At 42.5% G+C, this 19410-nt stretch overlaps 1 protein-coding gene across 1 annotated transcript in view; it reads left to right on the forward strand.

Annotated features, from left to right (window-relative positions):
* LOC308557492 (cell cycle control protein 50C-like) overlaps nucleotides 1-11708 on the forward strand; it is a gene marked incomplete at both ends in the record, with an annotated part of 29097 nt that extends 17389 nt beyond the window's left edge. Inside the window, 2 exons of the mRNA XM_081137996.1 lie at nucleotides 8404-8613; nucleotides 11506-11708. Of these exons, the coding sequence (XP_080994122.1) occupies nucleotides 8404-8613; nucleotides 11506-11708 (413 nt within the window). The remainder of the gene's footprint in view (nucleotides 1-8403; nucleotides 8614-11505) is intronic.
* Nucleotides 11709-19410: the final 7702 nt, after the last annotated feature.

Raw genomic sequence — 19410 nt, forward strand, 5'->3', positions numbered from 1 at the left:
AAGATTGCTGAGGCTATTTTGGGTTTTTTTGGTTCCATATAAGTTTTTGGAATATCTGTTGTAGATCTGTGAAATATGCCATTGGTATTTTAATAGGAATTGCTTTGAATCTATAGATTGCATTGGGTAGTATGGATATTTTAATGATGTTAATTCTTCCAGTCCATAAATACAGTATATGCTTCCACTTATTTGTATCTTCCCCTATTTCTTTCTTCAGTATCCTATAATTTTCTGAGTACAGGTCTTTTACCTCCTTGGATAAACTTATTACTAGGTACCTTAATTTTTTTTGCTCCAATAGTAAATGGGATTGTCTTCTCAATTTCTCTTTCTAATAGTTCACTATTAGTATATAAAAATGCCACCAATTTCTGACTATTAATTTTGTATCCTGCTACTTGATTGAATTCATTTATTAGATCTAGTAGTTTTCGGTAGAGTCTCAAGGGTATTCTATGTTTAGTATCATGTCATATACACATAATGACAGTTTTACTTCCCCTTTTCCAATTTGGGTGCCTTTTATTTCTTCTTCTTGTCTGATGGCTGTGGCTAGGACTTCCAGTACTATATTGAATAAGAGTGGTGAAAGTGGACAGCTCTGTCTTGGTCCTGATCTTAGGGGAAACGCTTTTAGTTTTTGCCCATTGAGTATGATGTTGGCTGTGGATTTGTCATATATGGCCTTTATTATGTTGAGATATGATCCCTGTGTTCCCACTTTGATGAGAGCTTTTATCATAAATCGGTGCTGACTTTTATCAAATGCTTTTTCTGCATCTATTGATATGATCATGTGATTTTTGTCTTTATTTATGTGATGTATCACGTTTATTGATTTGCAAATATTGTACCAGCCTTGCATTCCTGGAATAAACCCCACTTGATCATGGTGTACGATCTTTTTAATGTATTGCTGGATCCGGTTTGCTAATATTTTGTTGAGGATTTTAGCATCTATGTTCATCAGGGATATTGGCCTATAATTTTCTTTCTTTGTAGTGTCTTTGCCTGGTTTTGCAATTAGAATAATGCTGGCCTCATAAAAAGAGCTTGGAAGTCTTCTCTCCTCTTGGATTTTTTGGAATAGTTTGAGAAGAATAGATGTTAGCTCTTCTTTGAATGTTTTGTAAAATTTACCTGTGAAGCCATCTGGTCCAAGACTTTTGTTTGCTGGGAGTTTTTTCATTACTGGTTCAATTTCATTAGTTGTAATTGGTCTATTCAGATTTTCTTATTCTTCTTGATTCAGTTTTGGAAGATTAAATGTTTCTAGTAATTTATCCATTTCACCCAGGTTGTCCAATTTATTGGCATATAGTTGTTAATAGTATTTTCTAACAATCCTTTGTATTACTGTGGCATCAGTTGTTATTTCTCCTCTTTCATTTCTGATTTTATTTATTTGGGTCCTCTCTCTTTTTTCTTGATAAGTCTGGTTAAAGGTTTGTCAGTCTTGTATATATTTTCAAGGAACCAGCTCTTGGTTTCATTGATCTTTTGTATTGTTTTTTTAGACTCTATGCCATTTATTTATGCTCTAATCTTTATTATTTCCTTCTTCTACGTACTCTTAACTCTCTCATTCTGTTAGGTGTAGGGTTAGTGTTTGAGATTTTTTTTTCTTCTTGAGGTAGGTCTGTAGTACTATGAACTTCCCTCTTGGGACTGTTTTGGCTGTGTCCCACGGATTTTGGACTGTTGTGTGTTCATTTTTATTTGTTTTCAAGTACCTTTTGATTTCCTCCTTGATCTTGTTAACCCATTCATTGTTTAATAACATGTTATTTAGCCTCCAGGTGTTTGAGTGTTTTTTAGTTTTTTTCTTGTGATTGATTTTCAGTTTTATAGCATTATGGTCAGAGAAGATGCTTGATGTGATTTCATTCTTTTTGTTATCCTCACCTAAGATATTTTTTTCATTGCTTTTCAGAGAGAGTAGAAGGGAGAGAGAGCGAGAGAGAAACAACATGAGAGAGACACATCGGCTGGTTGCCTCCCTCACTCAGGAACTAAGCCTGCAACTGAGGTGCATGCCCTTGGCTGGAATCAAACTCAGGACTCTTCAGTCTGTGGGCTGATGCTCTAACCACTGAGCCAAACCGGCTAGGGCTGATTTCATTCTTTTTAAGTTTATTGAGACTTGTTTTGTGTCCTAGCATGTCATCTATCCTAGAAAATGTTCTGTGTGTTTCCTTGTTGATTTTCTGTCTGGAAGATCTATCCACCAATGTCAGTGGGGTGTTAAAATCCCCTACTATGACTGTGTTACTGTCAGTCTCTCCCTTTATGTCCATCAGGGTTTGCTTTATATTTTTAGGTGCTCCTATGTTAGATGCATAAGGGTTTACAAGGGTTATATTCTCTTGTTGGATTGCTCTCTTTATTGTTATATAGTGTCCTTCTTTGTCTCTTGCTATAGACTTTGTGTTGAAGTCTGTTTTTTCTAATATAAGTATAGCTACTCCAGCTTTTTTTATTTCCATTTGTATGGAATATTTTTTTCCATACCTTCACATTCAGTCTCTGTATATCTTTTGCTCTAAGGTGGGCCTCTTGTAGACAGCATATATATGGGTTATGTTTTTTTATCCATTCAGCTACCCTTTTTTTTTTTTTTTTAATCCTCACCCAAGGATATTTTTTCCATGCTTTTCAGAGAGAGTGGAAGGGAAGGAGAGAGAAAAACAGATGCGAAATAGACACATCAGTTGCCACACGTATGTGCCCCAACAGGGGCCAGGGATCGAGCCTGCAACCAAGATACATGCCCTTGGCAGGAATTGAACCCGGACCCTTCAATCCACAGATAGACGCCCTAACCACTGAGACACACTGGCTAGGGCTACCCTATGTCCTTTGATTGGAGCATTTAATCTATTTACATTTAAATTTATTATTGATAGGTACTTATTCATTCCCAATTTATTCTTTATCCCTCCCTCGCCCCCCCCCCCCCCTTTTCTTTCTTCTTCTTAAAGAAGACCATTTAACATTTTTTATAATACTGGTTTGGTGGTAATGAACTCTTCTACTTTTTTTTTGGTTCTTGCAAGCTCTTTATTTCATCTTCAATTTTAAATGATAGCCTTGATGATAGAGTAGTCTTGGTTGTAGATCCTTGCTTTTCATCACTTTGAGTATTTCATGTCATTTCCTACTGGCCTGCAAAATTTCTGTTGAGAAATGAGCTGATAGCCTTATGGGAGCTGCGTTGTAGGTAATCAACTGTCTCTCTCTTGCTGCTTTTAAGATTATCTCTTTGCCTCTAATTATGATATGCCTTGGTGTCGACTTTTTGGGTTCATCTTAATTGGGACTCTCTGAGCTTCCTACACTTGTGTGACTCTTTTCTTCACCAGATTAGGACAGTTTTCAGCCATTATTTCCTTAAACAGGTTCTCGATCCCTTTCTTACTCTCTTCTCTTTCTGTCACTCATATGGTGTGGATGCTGTCATGCTTGATGTTGTCCCAGAAGTCCCTTAGACTTTCCTCATTTTTTAAAAAATTCTCTTTTCTTTTTGTTGTTGTGCTTGGATGCTACTGTTAGCTTGTCCTCTAAATCACTGATTTGATCCTTTGCTTCATCTCACTTTCTGTTTATTCCTTGTAGAGTATTCTTCATTTCTGACTGCTTGCTTTTGGCTTCTGTTCCTTTTTAATGCTTACTATCTCTTTGTTTAAGTTCTCCATTCTTCCCTTAAGGTCCTTATGAATCCTTATAATCATTGTTTTAAACTCTTCATCTGTTATCTTTGTTGCTTCCATTTTATTTTTTTTTTTTTTCTGGGGATTTATCCTGTTCTTTCATTTCTCTTATTCTTTCATATTTCTTTGTCTCCCCATTTTGTCTGTCTTTTTGTGTTTGTCTCTGTGTATTAGGTAGATCTGCTATAATTCCCAAGCTTGTTATGAGGGCTTTCTAATATAGGTGCCTTGTGGGTCTCAGTGGCAGAGTTTTCTAGATCACCTGAGCTAGGTGCTCCAGAAATGATTCTTGTGTGAGTTATGTGCCCTCTCCTGTTGTAGTTGAGTCTTGAATGTTGTTGGCCCATTTGTAGGTAGTGTTAACCCTCAGGCTGGCTGACTATAAGGATAGAGCTCATTCACTGTGTATGAGTCACTGTTCAGGAGCTACCCCCTGAGGTGGAGTTTTTCCTGACTGGGTCTAGAGCCTTCTGCAGTTCCTGTTTGGCTGTGCTATTTGTGTGGCTAGTTGGGTTGAGATATGGTGTGGTTTGAAGCCCACCACTGATTGCATTGGTCCTGGGTCCACTTGACCAAGGGTTCCAGTGCAGGTAGATGTCAGAAGTTGTGTATAGCCAGCTTTGGGCTACCTGTCTAAAGCTACCACACTGTTCACTATTTGTAGATGCATCTACTGGGCCTGGGTGTGTATGGGAGGGGCTGGCTGTGTACCAGACAGGCTTTGTGCAGCTCTGAGATGGGGGCAGATCAGTAAAAGTCCAAGGTTCCCTGTGGTGAGCATCCACCTATTGTCTACTTCCCCCACACCCCTGAGGTTGCCTGGACTTCCTCCAGATTCTTATAAAGATTTGCTGTAGAGTTGGCCCAATCTGGCTGCTCCCCACTGACTCTTCTACACCGCTCAAGCTTGGTTGGGCAAGGCAACCTGGTCAGGTGGAGGGGGCTAGTCATCCCCTACTTTGGGGCAGCATGATCAGGCACTCAATGGGGAGAATGTGGCCCCTACTACAGAGCCATACTACCCTGTCTCTGCTAGAGTCTCCAACTCTAGCTCCACTACAAGGAGCATGCCACAGGTTCAGGTTGGGTGCAACCAGCTGTCTCCATTCTGGGAGCAAACTCAGCTGGGCAGGGCCACCAGGACTTGGGCAAACATATCAAGAAAACCTTTCATCGGGGGTGACACCTGCTGGGCTTCAGGAGATGGCAAGCTGCACTCCTCCCCTTAGCTCTGTAGCCATGCCTGCTCAAGCTCCATACTGGAGCCTCTGAGAGATGCACTCTGAATGTCCCAGCTCTAAGCAGTGTTCCCTCCCCCCAGTGAAACTGAATTCAGCAGGACAGAGCCAACAGGACTTGGGAAAACAGATCAAGGCAGCCTTCCACTGAGGGTTGGCACTGACCCATGGGAGAGGAGCTGCCTCCACACCTCCCCCTAGATCCATAGCCATGCTGCTAGAGACCCTGACAGAAGGCTCTGAGGGAAACACGCTGAAGGTCCCAGCTCTGAGCTGTGCTCCCTTCCCCCCATGGAACTGAGCTCAGCAGGACAGGGACCTGGAAAAACATCAAGGGAGTCTTCTGTTACGAGTGGCACCTACTAAACCCATGGGAGGGGGGAAATATTGGCCTTCATTCCAAAGCCGCACAGTTCAATGACTGTCTGAGTTTATGCCTATAGTTTCTCCAGAAAAATAGCACACCACAGGTCCCTGTTGGGCACAGCCAACAGTCCTTTCTGCCAGGATCAAGCTTGGCAGGGTGGTGTCGCCAGTATTTGGAGGACCAGGTTAGTGTACTCTCCCAGCTGGTGCTGTTAGAACAGAAGTGCCCAACCCTGGGAGATGGAGCCTGAGGGCAGTGTGGGATGTTGACTCAGGACCTTAGTAGCCTACCCTTCAGATCTCTCTTTAGGGCCACGCCACCCACATCTTCTCTTTATGACTCCTATATGCCCTGAGTTACCTTCCTTCAACTAGAGCCCCAAGTGAGTGCCCAAGAGCAAGCTCCTGTGCACTGGCCCTTTAGGAGAGCACCTGTGATTCTAGCAGACTTCCTCCTCTTCCTGGTAAACAGAGTCCCTGCTGATTTTCACTGCCAGATGCTATGCAGGCTCTATTTCCCAGTCCTGGTGCTTTGGTTTGTGGTTCCTAGCATGGGATTGAGACCCCATGTTCTTCAGAGGGGGCTTTTGCAGCCAAGATATCCCTCTGACTTCTCAGCCACCACACTTGGGTATGGAGGCCAGCCCTCTCCACACCTCTTCCCTTCTTACCAGATTTATAGCTTCTATAAATCCTTGGATATAATACTCCTGTCCAGCTGTCCTTCAGTTGATCATTCAGGTTGACTGCTTTATAATTTAGCTGTAAATCCAGTTTGGTGCCAGGAGGAGGTGTGTAGCTTCTACCTGCTCCACAGCCATTCTGGATCCCCTAGGCCATAAGTTTTTGTTTCTTCAGTTTTTTCTGGGATATTTTTTTCTACTGTGCAACCTCCTCTTCTGGTTTAGGAACCATATGCTCTTTTTCAGTGGGATCATCTTAATGTGGCAGGAAGAGCTCATGGATGGGGTAATCCACCTATGTGCTCTGTAGGTTCTATGCTGCATCTTGGGGGCTTTGTTCACCTGGATGTTCTCAAGACCAGAGAATCCACCTCTAAACCCTTAACATCAGCATTGCTCTGCATTTTTAAAAATGTGCAGCAAAAATTCAGTGCTCTTTTTGGGCCACCAGCCCTGCATTCATGCCCAGTGTATGGCCTGGGCTCACCTACCAACTGTACCATTGTAACTACAGAATGACACATGTTCTATAAAGTGACATCCTTTAGTAACTGGTGGCTTTTTAGATATGCATACCCTTGATGGCCTGGGCAGTTTCACGAGTGTTTTTAAATTGAACATGAAGATTTGAATCTCTTGCTTTGCATGATTTGGTGGGGTTTTCTGGGTCAAGTGAATAGCGAGCCATTTTCAGAGGTCCTCAGGCCACTTAAGGGAAGAGCAAATTCATAGATTTTGAAAAGAACTTGGCAATATTCTATTCTTTTGTCTTACCACATAAACACACGCCTGTAACACAAAGGGTCCTTGGCTTTCTCTTATTTCCCCCTGTACTTTATTGTTACCTCTACCGTAAGAGTTACCACATTGTAGTATAATAATCTGAATACCTGTCATCCCCACAAGTCTGTGAATTCCTTGAGGAAGGGGGTTGGCTCTTATGCTGTTGTGTATCCCTGGTGCTTGGTACATAGTGAGCAATCAAGAAATGCTTATTATTGAATGAATGGACAACTACAAATGACTCAACCAAACTTGGAAAATGAAGGAAGTTGTTTCCTCTTTGACCATGCTTCCCATACGCTCTTGGAGACGTGGGTTCAAGTGGGATCTGGGTTAGTGAGGGAGAACATACTTGAACCTGCGTTCTTAACATGCTCCCTGGGTGATTCAGATGTCAGCGCCCCATAGGACACATTTCCTTGAGTCATGAGTTCTGGCTAAAGTAGAGAAAAGCTCCCTACTCAGCATTTTGGATCCTACAAATAGTAGAACCCATTTTATAGAAGTGAAAAGTTCATTGACCAATTTTCTCTTGTTGACTAGCTCTTTAAAATTCAATATGGTTTTTATTATCAACTTCTATAAGCTTTCATTGGAATCTCTCATCCCTTTATCAAGCATTTATTGAACACCTACTGTGTATCAGGCACTGGACTGTGAAAAAAAGATGAAGACACTGTAGTCAAGAGTCTGCTGTAGAGTGAGAAAGACAGCCATGCCCATTACAGTAAAGTGGGCAGCGTGAGGATAAGAGAAAACCCAACAGACTCACCTCCTGGCCCTGGCCCTGGCCCTCACCCTGTGCTTCCAGCATTGCTGCAGCACTCAGACCTACCAGGCTTCCTGGCTTTAGATCAGGCCTGCAACACCCGTGCTCTCCGCCTCCTCTCTTGACCAACCCCTCCTCCGTGGCAGGCACAGTGCTGCAGAGAATATCTATGTAACACAATCTTTATGCACTTCCATGATTATTTCCTTAGAACACATTCCTAGAAGTAGAATTTCTAGGCCGAAATGTATGCAACGTATATTAAAACTTTTGGTGCATGTTCCTAGATTGCCAGAGATAATGGGGGTTTTTTGTGGTTATTTTTTTAATGTATTTTGCCAGAGATGATGTTCATCTACACACCTATGTGCTCTACACAAGAGTTCCCATTTCCACTGCCTCATCCATGGTTGTCATTCTTTTTTCTTTAACTATTAATCAAGTCTCTTGTTTTAATTTACTCTCTTTAGGTTACTGGTGAAGCAGTGATGCAACAGAACATGATGCTCTCACAGAATACGGCCGCTGTTATTTTGCTCTACTTATTTTTTCACTGCTTCATTTTGGACACATAATATACATATAATTTTATATTCTGGGTTTTTTTATTCTTATGAAAATATCATCAGCATGCCTACCCCCCATTTCCTTAGTGTCTTTATAACCATTATTTTTAATGGTTGCATAGTCAGGTAGTTTACACACACACACACACACACACACTTTTGTTTTTTAAGTCTAATTTCTATTTCTCTTTCCTCAAGAAATCAAAGGTTATTTCATTCTCTAATCTAAGGAAAACCGAAGGGGGGAGATGGTTTTTCTCAACCACGTGCATTTTCCTCCCATAGGAACTGCAAAGCCACCATACTGGTCGACGCCTGTGTATGGACTGGACGAAGATAACTCAGGAAACAATGGCCTCATCAATGAGGACTTCATCGTGTGGATGCGGACAGCTGCCTTTCCCACTTTCAAGAAACTGTACCGTCGGCTCCATCGGATACAGCATTTTGCTGAAGGCTTGCCTGCTGGTAACTACAGTTTCAACATAATCTACAGTATCCTTTTATACTTCTTCTTTTGGTAATGAAGGAAAATCAGTGCCCATGTGGGTACTAGTTGTCGAATTATTTCATTCTGTCAAATTATTTTCTTTTCTTCCATCAAATCTATGTATCTATGTAAAGAAATGCATAGGTCTCTCATAGGCAATACTCTTTCCTTCACCGTATTGCTGCTTATGTCCACTTCACATAATCAAATGTGTACTTTTTTAAGGACTAACGGTTAATAGCAGCATCAGGTAAGGAGCTATGGATAACTAAAGCAGTGAGGAGAAGCCTGCGTACAGGATGGGATGAGATGGAAGCTGAAGGGGGTAGACGATTTTCCTCAACCACGTCCACCGTGTTCTTCCCGCAGGAAGTGCAAAGCTTCTGAGTGGCTTGATAAGAAGTAAACTTGGAATATGGACTAAAAATAACTAAAACAGAGAGAGACTGTAGAACATTATTCTAGACAAAAGTGTCATAGGCCAAAGGAGCCCTGGACTCAGGGGCAGCTTGAGCCCATGGAGCCCGCGGGGGGGGGGGGGGCCGCACGCTCCGCCCTGAGGAGCTGTGTTCCTCCCTCTCTCAGCCGTGAAGCCAGCTCGAGGAGCCAGTGCCCAGAGCACAGTCCAAGTTGGGAGACATATGTTTTAATATGAGATTCTGAATTTTTCCACTTAGTTCAAAAATACAAATGTAACTCTCGATTTTAAAACAGAAAGGACTTCACTTCAAAGTGACACCAAACACTATCTTTAAAAAATTGTATATTTAAACACCATTCACGCTAATTCCGGTCTCCAGACTTAATTTTAAAGTCTCTTCCTGATTCCCCCTGGGGGAGAATTCTCTAGGAGGTGGGATCTTTCCAGAGCTGGTACACAGCTTTGAGGTCAGCCCTGTGGCATCTCAGGGCTGCTGCTCAGGAGTGGTTCATGGGACCCCCAGCACAGAACACCTCCTCAGTGTCTTTACTTCTCGGGGAGCTGGAATGAGAAATCTTGGGGTAAGTGAGTGAGTGAATGCTGGTGCCCCAGTTCCCTGCCCCATCTTTCCTGTTTCCGAGTAGAGTGAGGACATTTCCATCCTCAGTCAGAGGTACGCCCACTGATGTGACACCGTCTCTACCTGTCAGTTTGTTGCCTCCTTTTGTTTGCTGACCAGGAATACTGTTTGCCTTTGGTTCCTTCCTTTAGCAGGGCCTGTACTTCTAGTCTGTGAAAATGAAAGCCATCGCTTGCTCTCCCTTGTGCAGCATTATATATGCAGATCAAACAGTAAGCCACAGAATACTGCCTTTTGAGTAAGATTTCAGCAACCCCTCTTTTCACCCCCTGAAAAAAAAATTGAGAGTTGCTTGACTAGTTTCTGGAGTTGGACCTTGTGATCCCATTGACTTTGCCTGTGAGTAGTTGTAGTTGCAATTAGGAACCTGGGAGGAAAAAAACCCACCTGTCAGGAACTGCTCTCTTGACAGTGCATGGCAGTGAGTTTGGGGCTGAGGGGAAGAGGAAGGGAGTCTGCTCCAAACAAAGGAGACACCTTTTTCTCCTCTGGAGACAAGCTCTCCTCGGGTGTCTTCAGTCAGTCACATTTTAATGCTGATGACTCTCAAATCTAAGTCTTGCCTGCGGAACCTCAGCCCCGAGCTTCAGTCCTAGGCTGGCACTACCTGTGTCGGGCCCTGGTGTGAGAACTGCCCACCCAGCAAGGCCTGGCCGATGCGCACAGAGGACGAAGCCCAGGCTGCAGAGCGCGCCGGCCACTGCTAACGGAGAGAGGTGTTTGTGTGAGGAGAAGACCCTCTCGTAGAGCTGAGGGGAGAGAAAGCAAGTGGATGCCCTGAGGTGGCACCCAAGGACCTGGTGACAATGAGGAATTTTGACGTAAAAGAGAGAAACCTTGTTTCCCATCAAGTTTCCTTGTGCCTTTAAATTGCATGTTGCCAAGTGAGTTCAGGCCTTTTGAGAGCTTTGCTGGGAAATGCTGCTGTCCTGTGCCGTTGCTATGAGAAGCCTCTATTTGTTTATTAGTTTGGTTTACAAAAGGCACCAGATGTTTAAAAACCTCAGACCACATGCATAATCAAAATGACATAATTAAAATGCGAACGATAGCAATCCCACTTCAAACACTTTCTCCCCAGCAGCGAGGGAGGCTGGACTTCCCAAAACCCAAACGAATGCCCCGCCTCTAGTTTTCCTACCAAAAATATCTCGCCATATAGCTCACTATTTTTTTTTAAATGTTTTTATTGATTTTTAGAGAGAAAGGGAGAGGGAGAGACAGAAACATCAATGTGAGAGGGAAACATCGATTGTTTGCCTCCCACGTGAGCATTGAACCTGCAGCCTGAGCATGTCCCCTGACCGGGAATCAAACTGGCGACCTTTCAGCGCAGGGGATGACACTCGACCAACCTAGCCACACCGGCCAGGGCGGCAGACGGCTATTTTTTTGTTCTTCACTTCTCTTGTATTTTCCCGGAGGTAGTAATTCACACCTTCGCCTATGAAGGACCTTAGCCTACCCTTGGTCTCCTGATTCATAAAACAGAAGTGTAGGTTTGCTGTAAAACTTATCTGTATGCTTTGCATTTCCTTGAGTTTAAATATATTTGTTCAGTGGTTAGTCAGCTGTCTGTAGGTCATTCAGGTCGGTCTATGTCAGAATCTCTTTTGCGCATTACAGCTCTGTACAGGGAAGGCTTGTTTCAGTTTCCTTACAGTGAGATCCAGTGTACTACTTGACAAAGATGGGACCATGTGAAATTGAATAATCCACTCTGGTTTTACCTACGAAAACAGCAATTTTATATGGTTCGACCTAACATGTTTAGGATACACGGTGAGAGAGCCGAGAAGTGCGAGGACAGATCCTTAACAGAGCTCCTTTCCTTAGACTTCCCAGTAACCAGATTCCAAGGAGAAAAATCAGTTGTCCTTTCCACCCTGACGTGGTGCGGGGGCAGCAGCCTGTTCCTGGGCGTCGCCTACACCGTGACGGGAGCCCTGACGTGGCTGGCCTCTTCCTCCATGATGGCAATTCACCTGATGCAGAAAAAAGGGAAAACGCTCTTCCCCCACTATAAAGTCAAGCTTTAAAAAGAGAAGCAGAAAGCACGGAAACGGCGGTGAAGGGACAGAGGCAGAGATCTCTGACGGGGCTCGAAGTGACTGGGGCATTTCATCAGGGGGGACCGCGCTGATGTTCCAGGCTCAGTCCCGGTGGGTGAATGAGTTTCAGAGCGAAGGGGGGAGGCGGAGAGGAGGAGAGGGCATAGTATGTGTAGGAAAACGTCCTTGGGGAACATAAATCATCCTTGAGCTCTAAACCAGGTCTCGGGAATTCCTTTGAAGCCCTGGTGCCCAGAGGCAGCACCCGGGGGAGCACCATCCCCAGACGAGAGTGAGCGGGCCTGGGGCCCCCAGGGGTAGGTGAATCCTCTAACCATCAGCCAGGCTCAGGCCGCTAGTCTTTATCGAAATTACCATAAGCTACCCCACGACAATGGCTGAGCGCGAAATTAAGCAATCAGGATGATTTTGAAAACTGATTTAGATGTCCTTTCCTTTCTGTGGCGTCAAAATGAAGTTTTCTCTGCTAAAAACAAACCAAGCGAAGGTTATGGCAGTGCCCTGAGAGCACACACTGCGGCGCGACGCGTGCGGCCGGGGGGAAGCGCCACACGTGACCGATCCCCTGGCAAACTGCTCAGCACAGAACAATTCTAGACCTTACGTGGGGATAACATAGTCTGGAATGCAAACAATGACGTGGATTTATGACACTCAAATATATATGTTGAGGGAGCTACCTCACAAAGTGTATCTTAAAAGCTTTGAATTCCTGCTAAAGGAATTCACTTACAGGAGACCCAGCAAAGCGCTTTATAAAGCTGTGAGGGCAACAGGCCCCAGAGATTGTGTCCCCAGATGACCAGAATATTGTACTTTTAAAAACATGTTTATATTATTTTATTTTTTGAGGTGGAGGAAGCTTTCCTCTGTAGTGACTCTAGGAGCAGAATTTTCATTGGTAAAGAAACATACAGTACCAATACATATTTGTCCCTTTAGCAGCCAAGAAAACATTTCTTTGTTGCAACTTTCTGCATTTGTCAAATAGTTGAGTACTTTTCCAAAATAACCCCAAACAGCTTCAGGTACCAAATCTGAAATCCTGGAATCCCTCCCCTATCTCACCTTCCACATGTAACCAGTGACCTCTGGTGACCAGGTGTGGTAGGCTGAAAATTCCCCACCCCCACCCCAAAGATACCCATGTTCTAATCCCCAGAACCTGTGAATGTTACCTTAGATGCCAAAAGAGACTTTGCAGAAGTGATTAAGTTTAAGAGATAATCTGGGATTACCTGAATGGGGCCAGTGTAATCATTAGGGTTCTTATAAGAAAGGCAGGAGATCAGAAGACTAGTAGCAAATGTGACAACAGAAGAGGTTGGCCTGATGGAAGGAAGGGGCCATGATCCAAAGAATGCAGGCAGCCTCTAGAAGCTGAAAGAAAGCAAGACACAGATCCTCCCCTGAAGCCTCCAGAAGCCATGCTGTCATCTTGATTTGAGACGTCTGACCTCCAGAACTGTGAGAGAATATATTTATGTTGTTTTAAAAACTCAGTGTGGGGTAATTTGTTACAGCAGCAAAAGGAGACTAATATTCCAGGGGTTGGAAATGCTCTAGTCATCTAACAACTGTTGTTTCTCCAGCTTGGATGAGCTCTGCAGGGCAAAGGGCTAGGCAGGAACAGAGCTCACACGTGAACTAGGCCCATTGACTTCAGACCCTGGGCTGTCACTCATCAGGTCCACACTTCTCAGATATGGTGCTGACTGGAAAAAGGCTTAAAACATATTGATAACATCTCAGCCTTGTTTTTCAGTTTATAGGAGGCTGTATTAGGGTTCTACAAAGAAACAAAATCAATGTGTGTGTATGTGTGTGTGTGTTTAAACAGATTTATTTATTTTAAGGAATTGATTCACATGATTGTGGAGGCTTGGCAAGTGCAAAATCTGATGGGGGAGGCTGCAGGCTGGAGGCTCAGGAAAAAGTTGCAGTTCAAGCCCAAAGGCAGCCTGATGGGAATTCAGGAAGAGCCAATGTTGTTGACTTTTCTCTGCAGATGATGCCTGAAGCCCGTCTGCTGGGGAATCCCCTCCTGTTCAGGGGCGGTCAGCCTTTTGTTCTGTTCAGTCCTTCAACTGATTGGATGAGACTCACCCACATTATGTAGGACAATCTGCTTTACTCTGTCTACCCATGTAAATGTAAATCTCATCCAAAAACACCCTTACAGAAACATCGAGAATAGGGATTGACCCAGACGTCTAGACACCGTGGCCCAATCAAGTTGACACATGAAATTAACCATCACAGAAGGTGTCTGCTTTCACCAAGTAATCATTTTACTTTGTGCTTGAGTTGACTCAATGGAAAGGACCTATACAAAATATAAGTCTATCCACAAGATAAACGTGAACAAAAGTGTAGTTTTGACCTTTATTTGAAATTTACCAGTTGAATTCCTACTTTGTGTGACAAATTCACAATGCCAAGGATACCAAAATGACAGTTGGCGCTCCTGCTCTCAAGGGACTTATATTGCACAGATCTCCGTGTCCTTCTGAGCCCACTTGCACTTGCCCTGCAGAGTTGCACGTGAATTCCACACTCACCTTAGGTTTCTCTCCAGTTCCTGAACATCAAGCTGGCCTCCCTGACAGAACAGAGAGGATGCTCCCACAGGGCAGCACCAGGGTTCCCACTCCCTAAGTCCATGCTTGGCTCAGGCAGGTGTTCAAGTTGATAAAAAACCTCCTGACTTGGACACAATCACCCAACCTTTCCCAGCCTGCACTCAGGCCTTCCTAAGGAAGCTGGTTTTCCATCTGGTTTGTTTCACAGTGGAGGCTTTATTAACCAAATGTTAATAAGACAAAGGCACTTCAGACAGCTGCTGGTGGTTTTCCTTTGCAGTGTGTCCAACAGAATCCCACAGTGCTGTGGCCTGCAGTTATCAACATATTTTGTCTCTGGATGTTCATAAATGAAAGGACTACAGAGCAGATTCCTCCTGGCTTCTCCACCAGGTGGGACACGGGAGCCACTCGGGCTCAGTTCCGGCCCCTCTCACCAGCACTGGGTCAGCCCATTGCTCCATCAGCCTTGTTTTCGCAAACAGAGCATGGCCCCTTGAAGTCCTCATCACTGCTAACCAGGTTTCTAAAACCTTCACTCTCCTTGTACCTGTTTACGTGTCAGTACTCATTGGCACTTCTCAGTTCATTGCATTTTAGGTGAGCCACGGCCCCCTTTTTATCTCTACCCCTATTCCCGCCCTCTCAAAAAAGCTATCTGGTAAAATGATTAGAAGACAAGGTGAAATTATGAGATTTCGATTGCAGTGACTCAGAGACCAGCCAGGGAGCTCATTTAAGGAGGAAAAAAAAAACACCTCTGCAAAGGGTTGGGCTTGTACAATACACCATTCTAGTCCCGTGGCGGCCCATGGAGTGATTCAGAGCCTCTCTGACAAGTCTAGGAACTCTTCAGAGTCTGGACAGTGAAATATTGTCTTATAATGAATCTTCCTTTTTTGATTAGTGCAGAGCCTGTATCCTGCTTCCAGGGGCAGGATCCAGTTTTCTTATTCATTTTCACCACGGTTGGAATGGAAAAACTGAAGTCATTACTCTGATGGCAAGAAACATCTTGTGGCGCTCACACGGCGAGCAGCCAGCGCAGGCAGGCGTGGGGGCGCCTTTTGCTTCTTTTCTATGTGGAAACAGATGATTTTTAGTGCAGGTTAACATTGTAAAAATAACATCCTCTGTTGATTTTGTTTGTTTGTTTGTTTGTAAAGATTTCTCAGTTTCTTTTTTATAACCAACATCCATGGACTGTCTATAAAAATGTATTCTTCAGTCTGAGGTCAGGAGCTTTCTGGATAGGTCAGGGGGGTTCCAAATGGTGTGGAGAAACCAGAGCTGTGGAACTCCACAGAGCAGGTTGGGGTGGAAGAGACGGGCAGTGCCTTTGTTTAGAGAAGGTGAAGAAATTTTTAGATTTCTGTTTTTCTTCTAAAGCTGAAAAATGAGGAAGGAAACCGGAAGGGGAGAATGGGAGAGATGAAGTAAAGACGTGAGGATGGAGCCCTTTACCTGCCCAGCCCAGTGAGATGTGCCTTATCCACATTACTGCGTTTAATCCTCAACAATAGTGAGGCAGATCTGTCATCCTCCCAGGAATCATTTCTCTTACCCTTCCTTCCTCCTGTCAAAGCCGACTTCACATAAGTATAAAAATACTAGATACATACTCTGCCTTTAGGTAGGAATGGCCAACAAAACACATAGGAAAAGCTTTTCTGTCACTTTACCTGCTCCCTGCTTCCTAAATATGAATGCGGCTGTATGAAGACATGATGCCCGGGGCTGTAGCAGCCCTCTTGCAACCAGGAGGGGGAAAATCTGAGGGCCAAAAGCTTTCATATTGAGAATAGTGGAATGGAGACTGGAAAGACCTGGATTCTTTATCACATTGTTGAGACCACTGACTGAGCCCTGGAACCACCTACATCTGGATATATTTTTATGTGAATAAGAAACTCCCTAGTTATTTCAGCCACTTTTAGCTGGGTATTGTTACTTGCAGACAAAAGCATCCTAATAGGTAAAATATGACTATTTCCATTTCACTCTATTAGATGTGTTTCATCTAACAGACCAGAAAATTAATTCAATGACCACTGCAGTGGAAACAAAACATAATTGCTTTATAACCTGTTGGAAATCGTCTCATGCAGTCCTGTAGTTTTCAGCTTAATACATCTCCTCCTCACTGCCCTTCATGTGTGGATGATAACACATAGCAGTCCATGAAATTATCAATTATCACGTACCACAGATGGTAACCTTACTGCCAATTATTTCTTGCGAACCAGTTGCTAAAAGTTTGGTCCCAACCTTCAAACGTTAGTCAATTCTTTTGGCTAACACTCTTCCCAGCAGACTGATAGACGTTCAGAGACTGATGCTCTGAGGCCAATACAGCATACGAATCTATAATTGTGGTCTCCTACCATGATGATGATACCAGGTGAATGGTTTAGGACTGCTTTGTTGCTCAAAATAGCGACTAGCAAGGTCATCAGTCACACTTAAGCTCCTACTCACAGACGTAATGTGTTATTCAGTGTATGACATTCTCTAAAAGACCAAACAGTAGAGATAAAGATTAGTGGTTATAGGGAATTCAAGGTTGGAGGAGAATGTGACAATATAGAGGCAAAATCCAGGAGTTTTATTTAAGGTAATGGGACTACTCTGTAGCCTGACTGTGGGGGTAGATATCTGAATCTATGCATGTGTTTATTCATAGAACTATACACACATGCCCCCAAAAGTCAACTTTATGATAATTTAAAAAGTAAAATAAATTTATTCATAAAAATGGTTCCGAGCCAATCACTCATCGATAAGTCCAAGTCGATTTACTTTTTATTCTGATTGTTAGAAAGAAGGGGATGCTACTATTAGCTATTGCCTGGCTTAAGAAAACAGTAGCGAGTTCAGGGAAGGGGACTATCTAGACCTGATTGCTGCAATTGACAACAGTGGTTGGCTTCTCTAAGAGGTGTGGAAGAGAACAGAGTTTCATGAAGTAAAACCATGACTTCTTAATTTCTGAGGCCTCTCCCAATGCCTGCTGAGCTGGGAATTAGAGCCATTTCCCTGGTTACAGAATGTTAGGGTCCGTAACCTCAATTGATGCAGGAAATGCATTTGACCAAAATTCAACACCTTTCTAAGTAAAAACACTTAGAATAGAAGGAAATTATCTCATCATAATAAAAGCCACATATAAAAACCCACAGCTAACATCACAATTGTGAAAGACTGAAAGCTTTTCTTCTAAGATCAGAAACAAGACAAGGATGCCCATTCTCACCACTTCTATTCAACATAGCACTGGAAGTTCTAGTCAGAGCAGTTAGGCAAGATAAAGAGATAAAAGGCATCTAATTTGGAAAGGAGGAAGTCAATTATCTCTTTTCACAAGTGACAAGATCTTATATTTAGGAAACCCTAAAGATTTCACACACACACGCGCACACACACACAAACCCTGTTAGAACTAATAAGAGATTTCAGCAAAGTTGCAAGATACAGAATCACACAAAAACTAGTTGCAATTCTATATTCCAACAACAATCCAAAAGGAGGTTAAGAAAACAATTCATAAGAACATCAAAAGAATACAATGCTTGGGAATAAACTTAACCAAGGAGGTGAAAGACTTATGCAGTGAAAACTACAAAATATTGCTGAAAAAAAAGCCACCAATCAATGGAAAGATATCCCATGTTTATGGATTAGAAAGCTTAATATTGTTAAGATGTCAATACTACTCAAAGTTATCTACAGATTTAATGCAATCTTTATCAAAATCCCAGTGTGTTTTGCAGAAATAGAACATCCATCCTAAAATTCATATGGAATCTCCAAGTAGTCAAAAAAATCTTGAAAAAGAAGAACAGAGTTGGACGTCTCACATTCCTGACTTCAAAACATACTACAGTGCTATGGCGTTCCAAACAGTGTGGTTACTGGCATATAGATCAGTGGAATAGAATAGAGAACCCAGAAATAAGCCCTCATGATTTTCAGTAAGTGTGCCAAAACTGTTCAATCGGGAAAGGACAGTCTTTTCAACAAATAGTGTTGGGAAAGCTGGATCTCCACATGCAAAAATCAAGATATCATATACAAAAATCAACTCCAAGTGAATCAAAGACTAGATGTTAAAGCTAAAACTATAGAACTCTTAGAAGAAAACATAGGAGAAAAGCTTCATGACATTGGATTTGACAATTATTTCTTGGATATGACACCAAAAGCACAGGCATGAACATCAAATTAAGAACTTATGTGCATCAAAAGACTACTAACAGAGTGAGAAGGTAACCTCCAGAATGGGAGAAAATGTTCACAGATCATATATCTAATAAGGGATTAATAGAATATATTTTTTAAAACTACAACTCGACAACAAAAAGCATAATTTAATTTAAAATGGGCAAAGAATTTGAATAGGCAGGCATCTCCAAAGAAGATATGCAAAAGGCCACTAAACAGATAAAAGGATGCTCAATACATAATCATTACAGAAATTCAAATCAAAACCACAATGAGACACCACTTCACATCCATTAGGATAGCTATTACAAAAAAGGCAAAGAACAACAAAATAAATGGAACCTATTACTGATGGGAATATAAAATGGTGCAGCCACTGTGGGAAATGATATGGTGATTTTTCACAAAATAAATATAAAACTACAATATGATCTAGCAATTCCCCTTCTGGATATATACTGAAAGAACTGAAAGTGGGAACTTGAACAGATATTTGTACCCCCATGTTTATAGCAGCATTATTTACAATAGCCAAAACATAGAAGCAACTCAAGTGTTCATCAGTGGATGAATGGATAAACAAATTGTGATTGATATATATATATATTAGTATATATTATTGAGCCTTAAAAAGCAATGAACTTCTAACACATGCTACAACATGGATGCACCTAGAAGACATTATGCTACATAAAATAAGCCAGTCACAAAAGGACAAATATTGTATGATTCTACTTATATGAGATACCTACACTTGTCAAACTTATAGAGACAGAACATACAATGGTGGGTGCCAGAGGCTGGGGGAAGGGGTGCATGGGAAGTTATTGTTTAATGGGTATAGAATTCCATTGTGTGAAGATAAA

This window comes from Miniopterus schreibersii (genome assembly GCF_964146895.1).
Source record: "Miniopterus schreibersii genome assembly, chromosome: 5".
Classification (NCBI taxonomy): domain Eukaryota; kingdom Metazoa; phylum Chordata; class Mammalia; order Chiroptera; family Miniopteridae; genus Miniopterus; species Miniopterus schreibersii.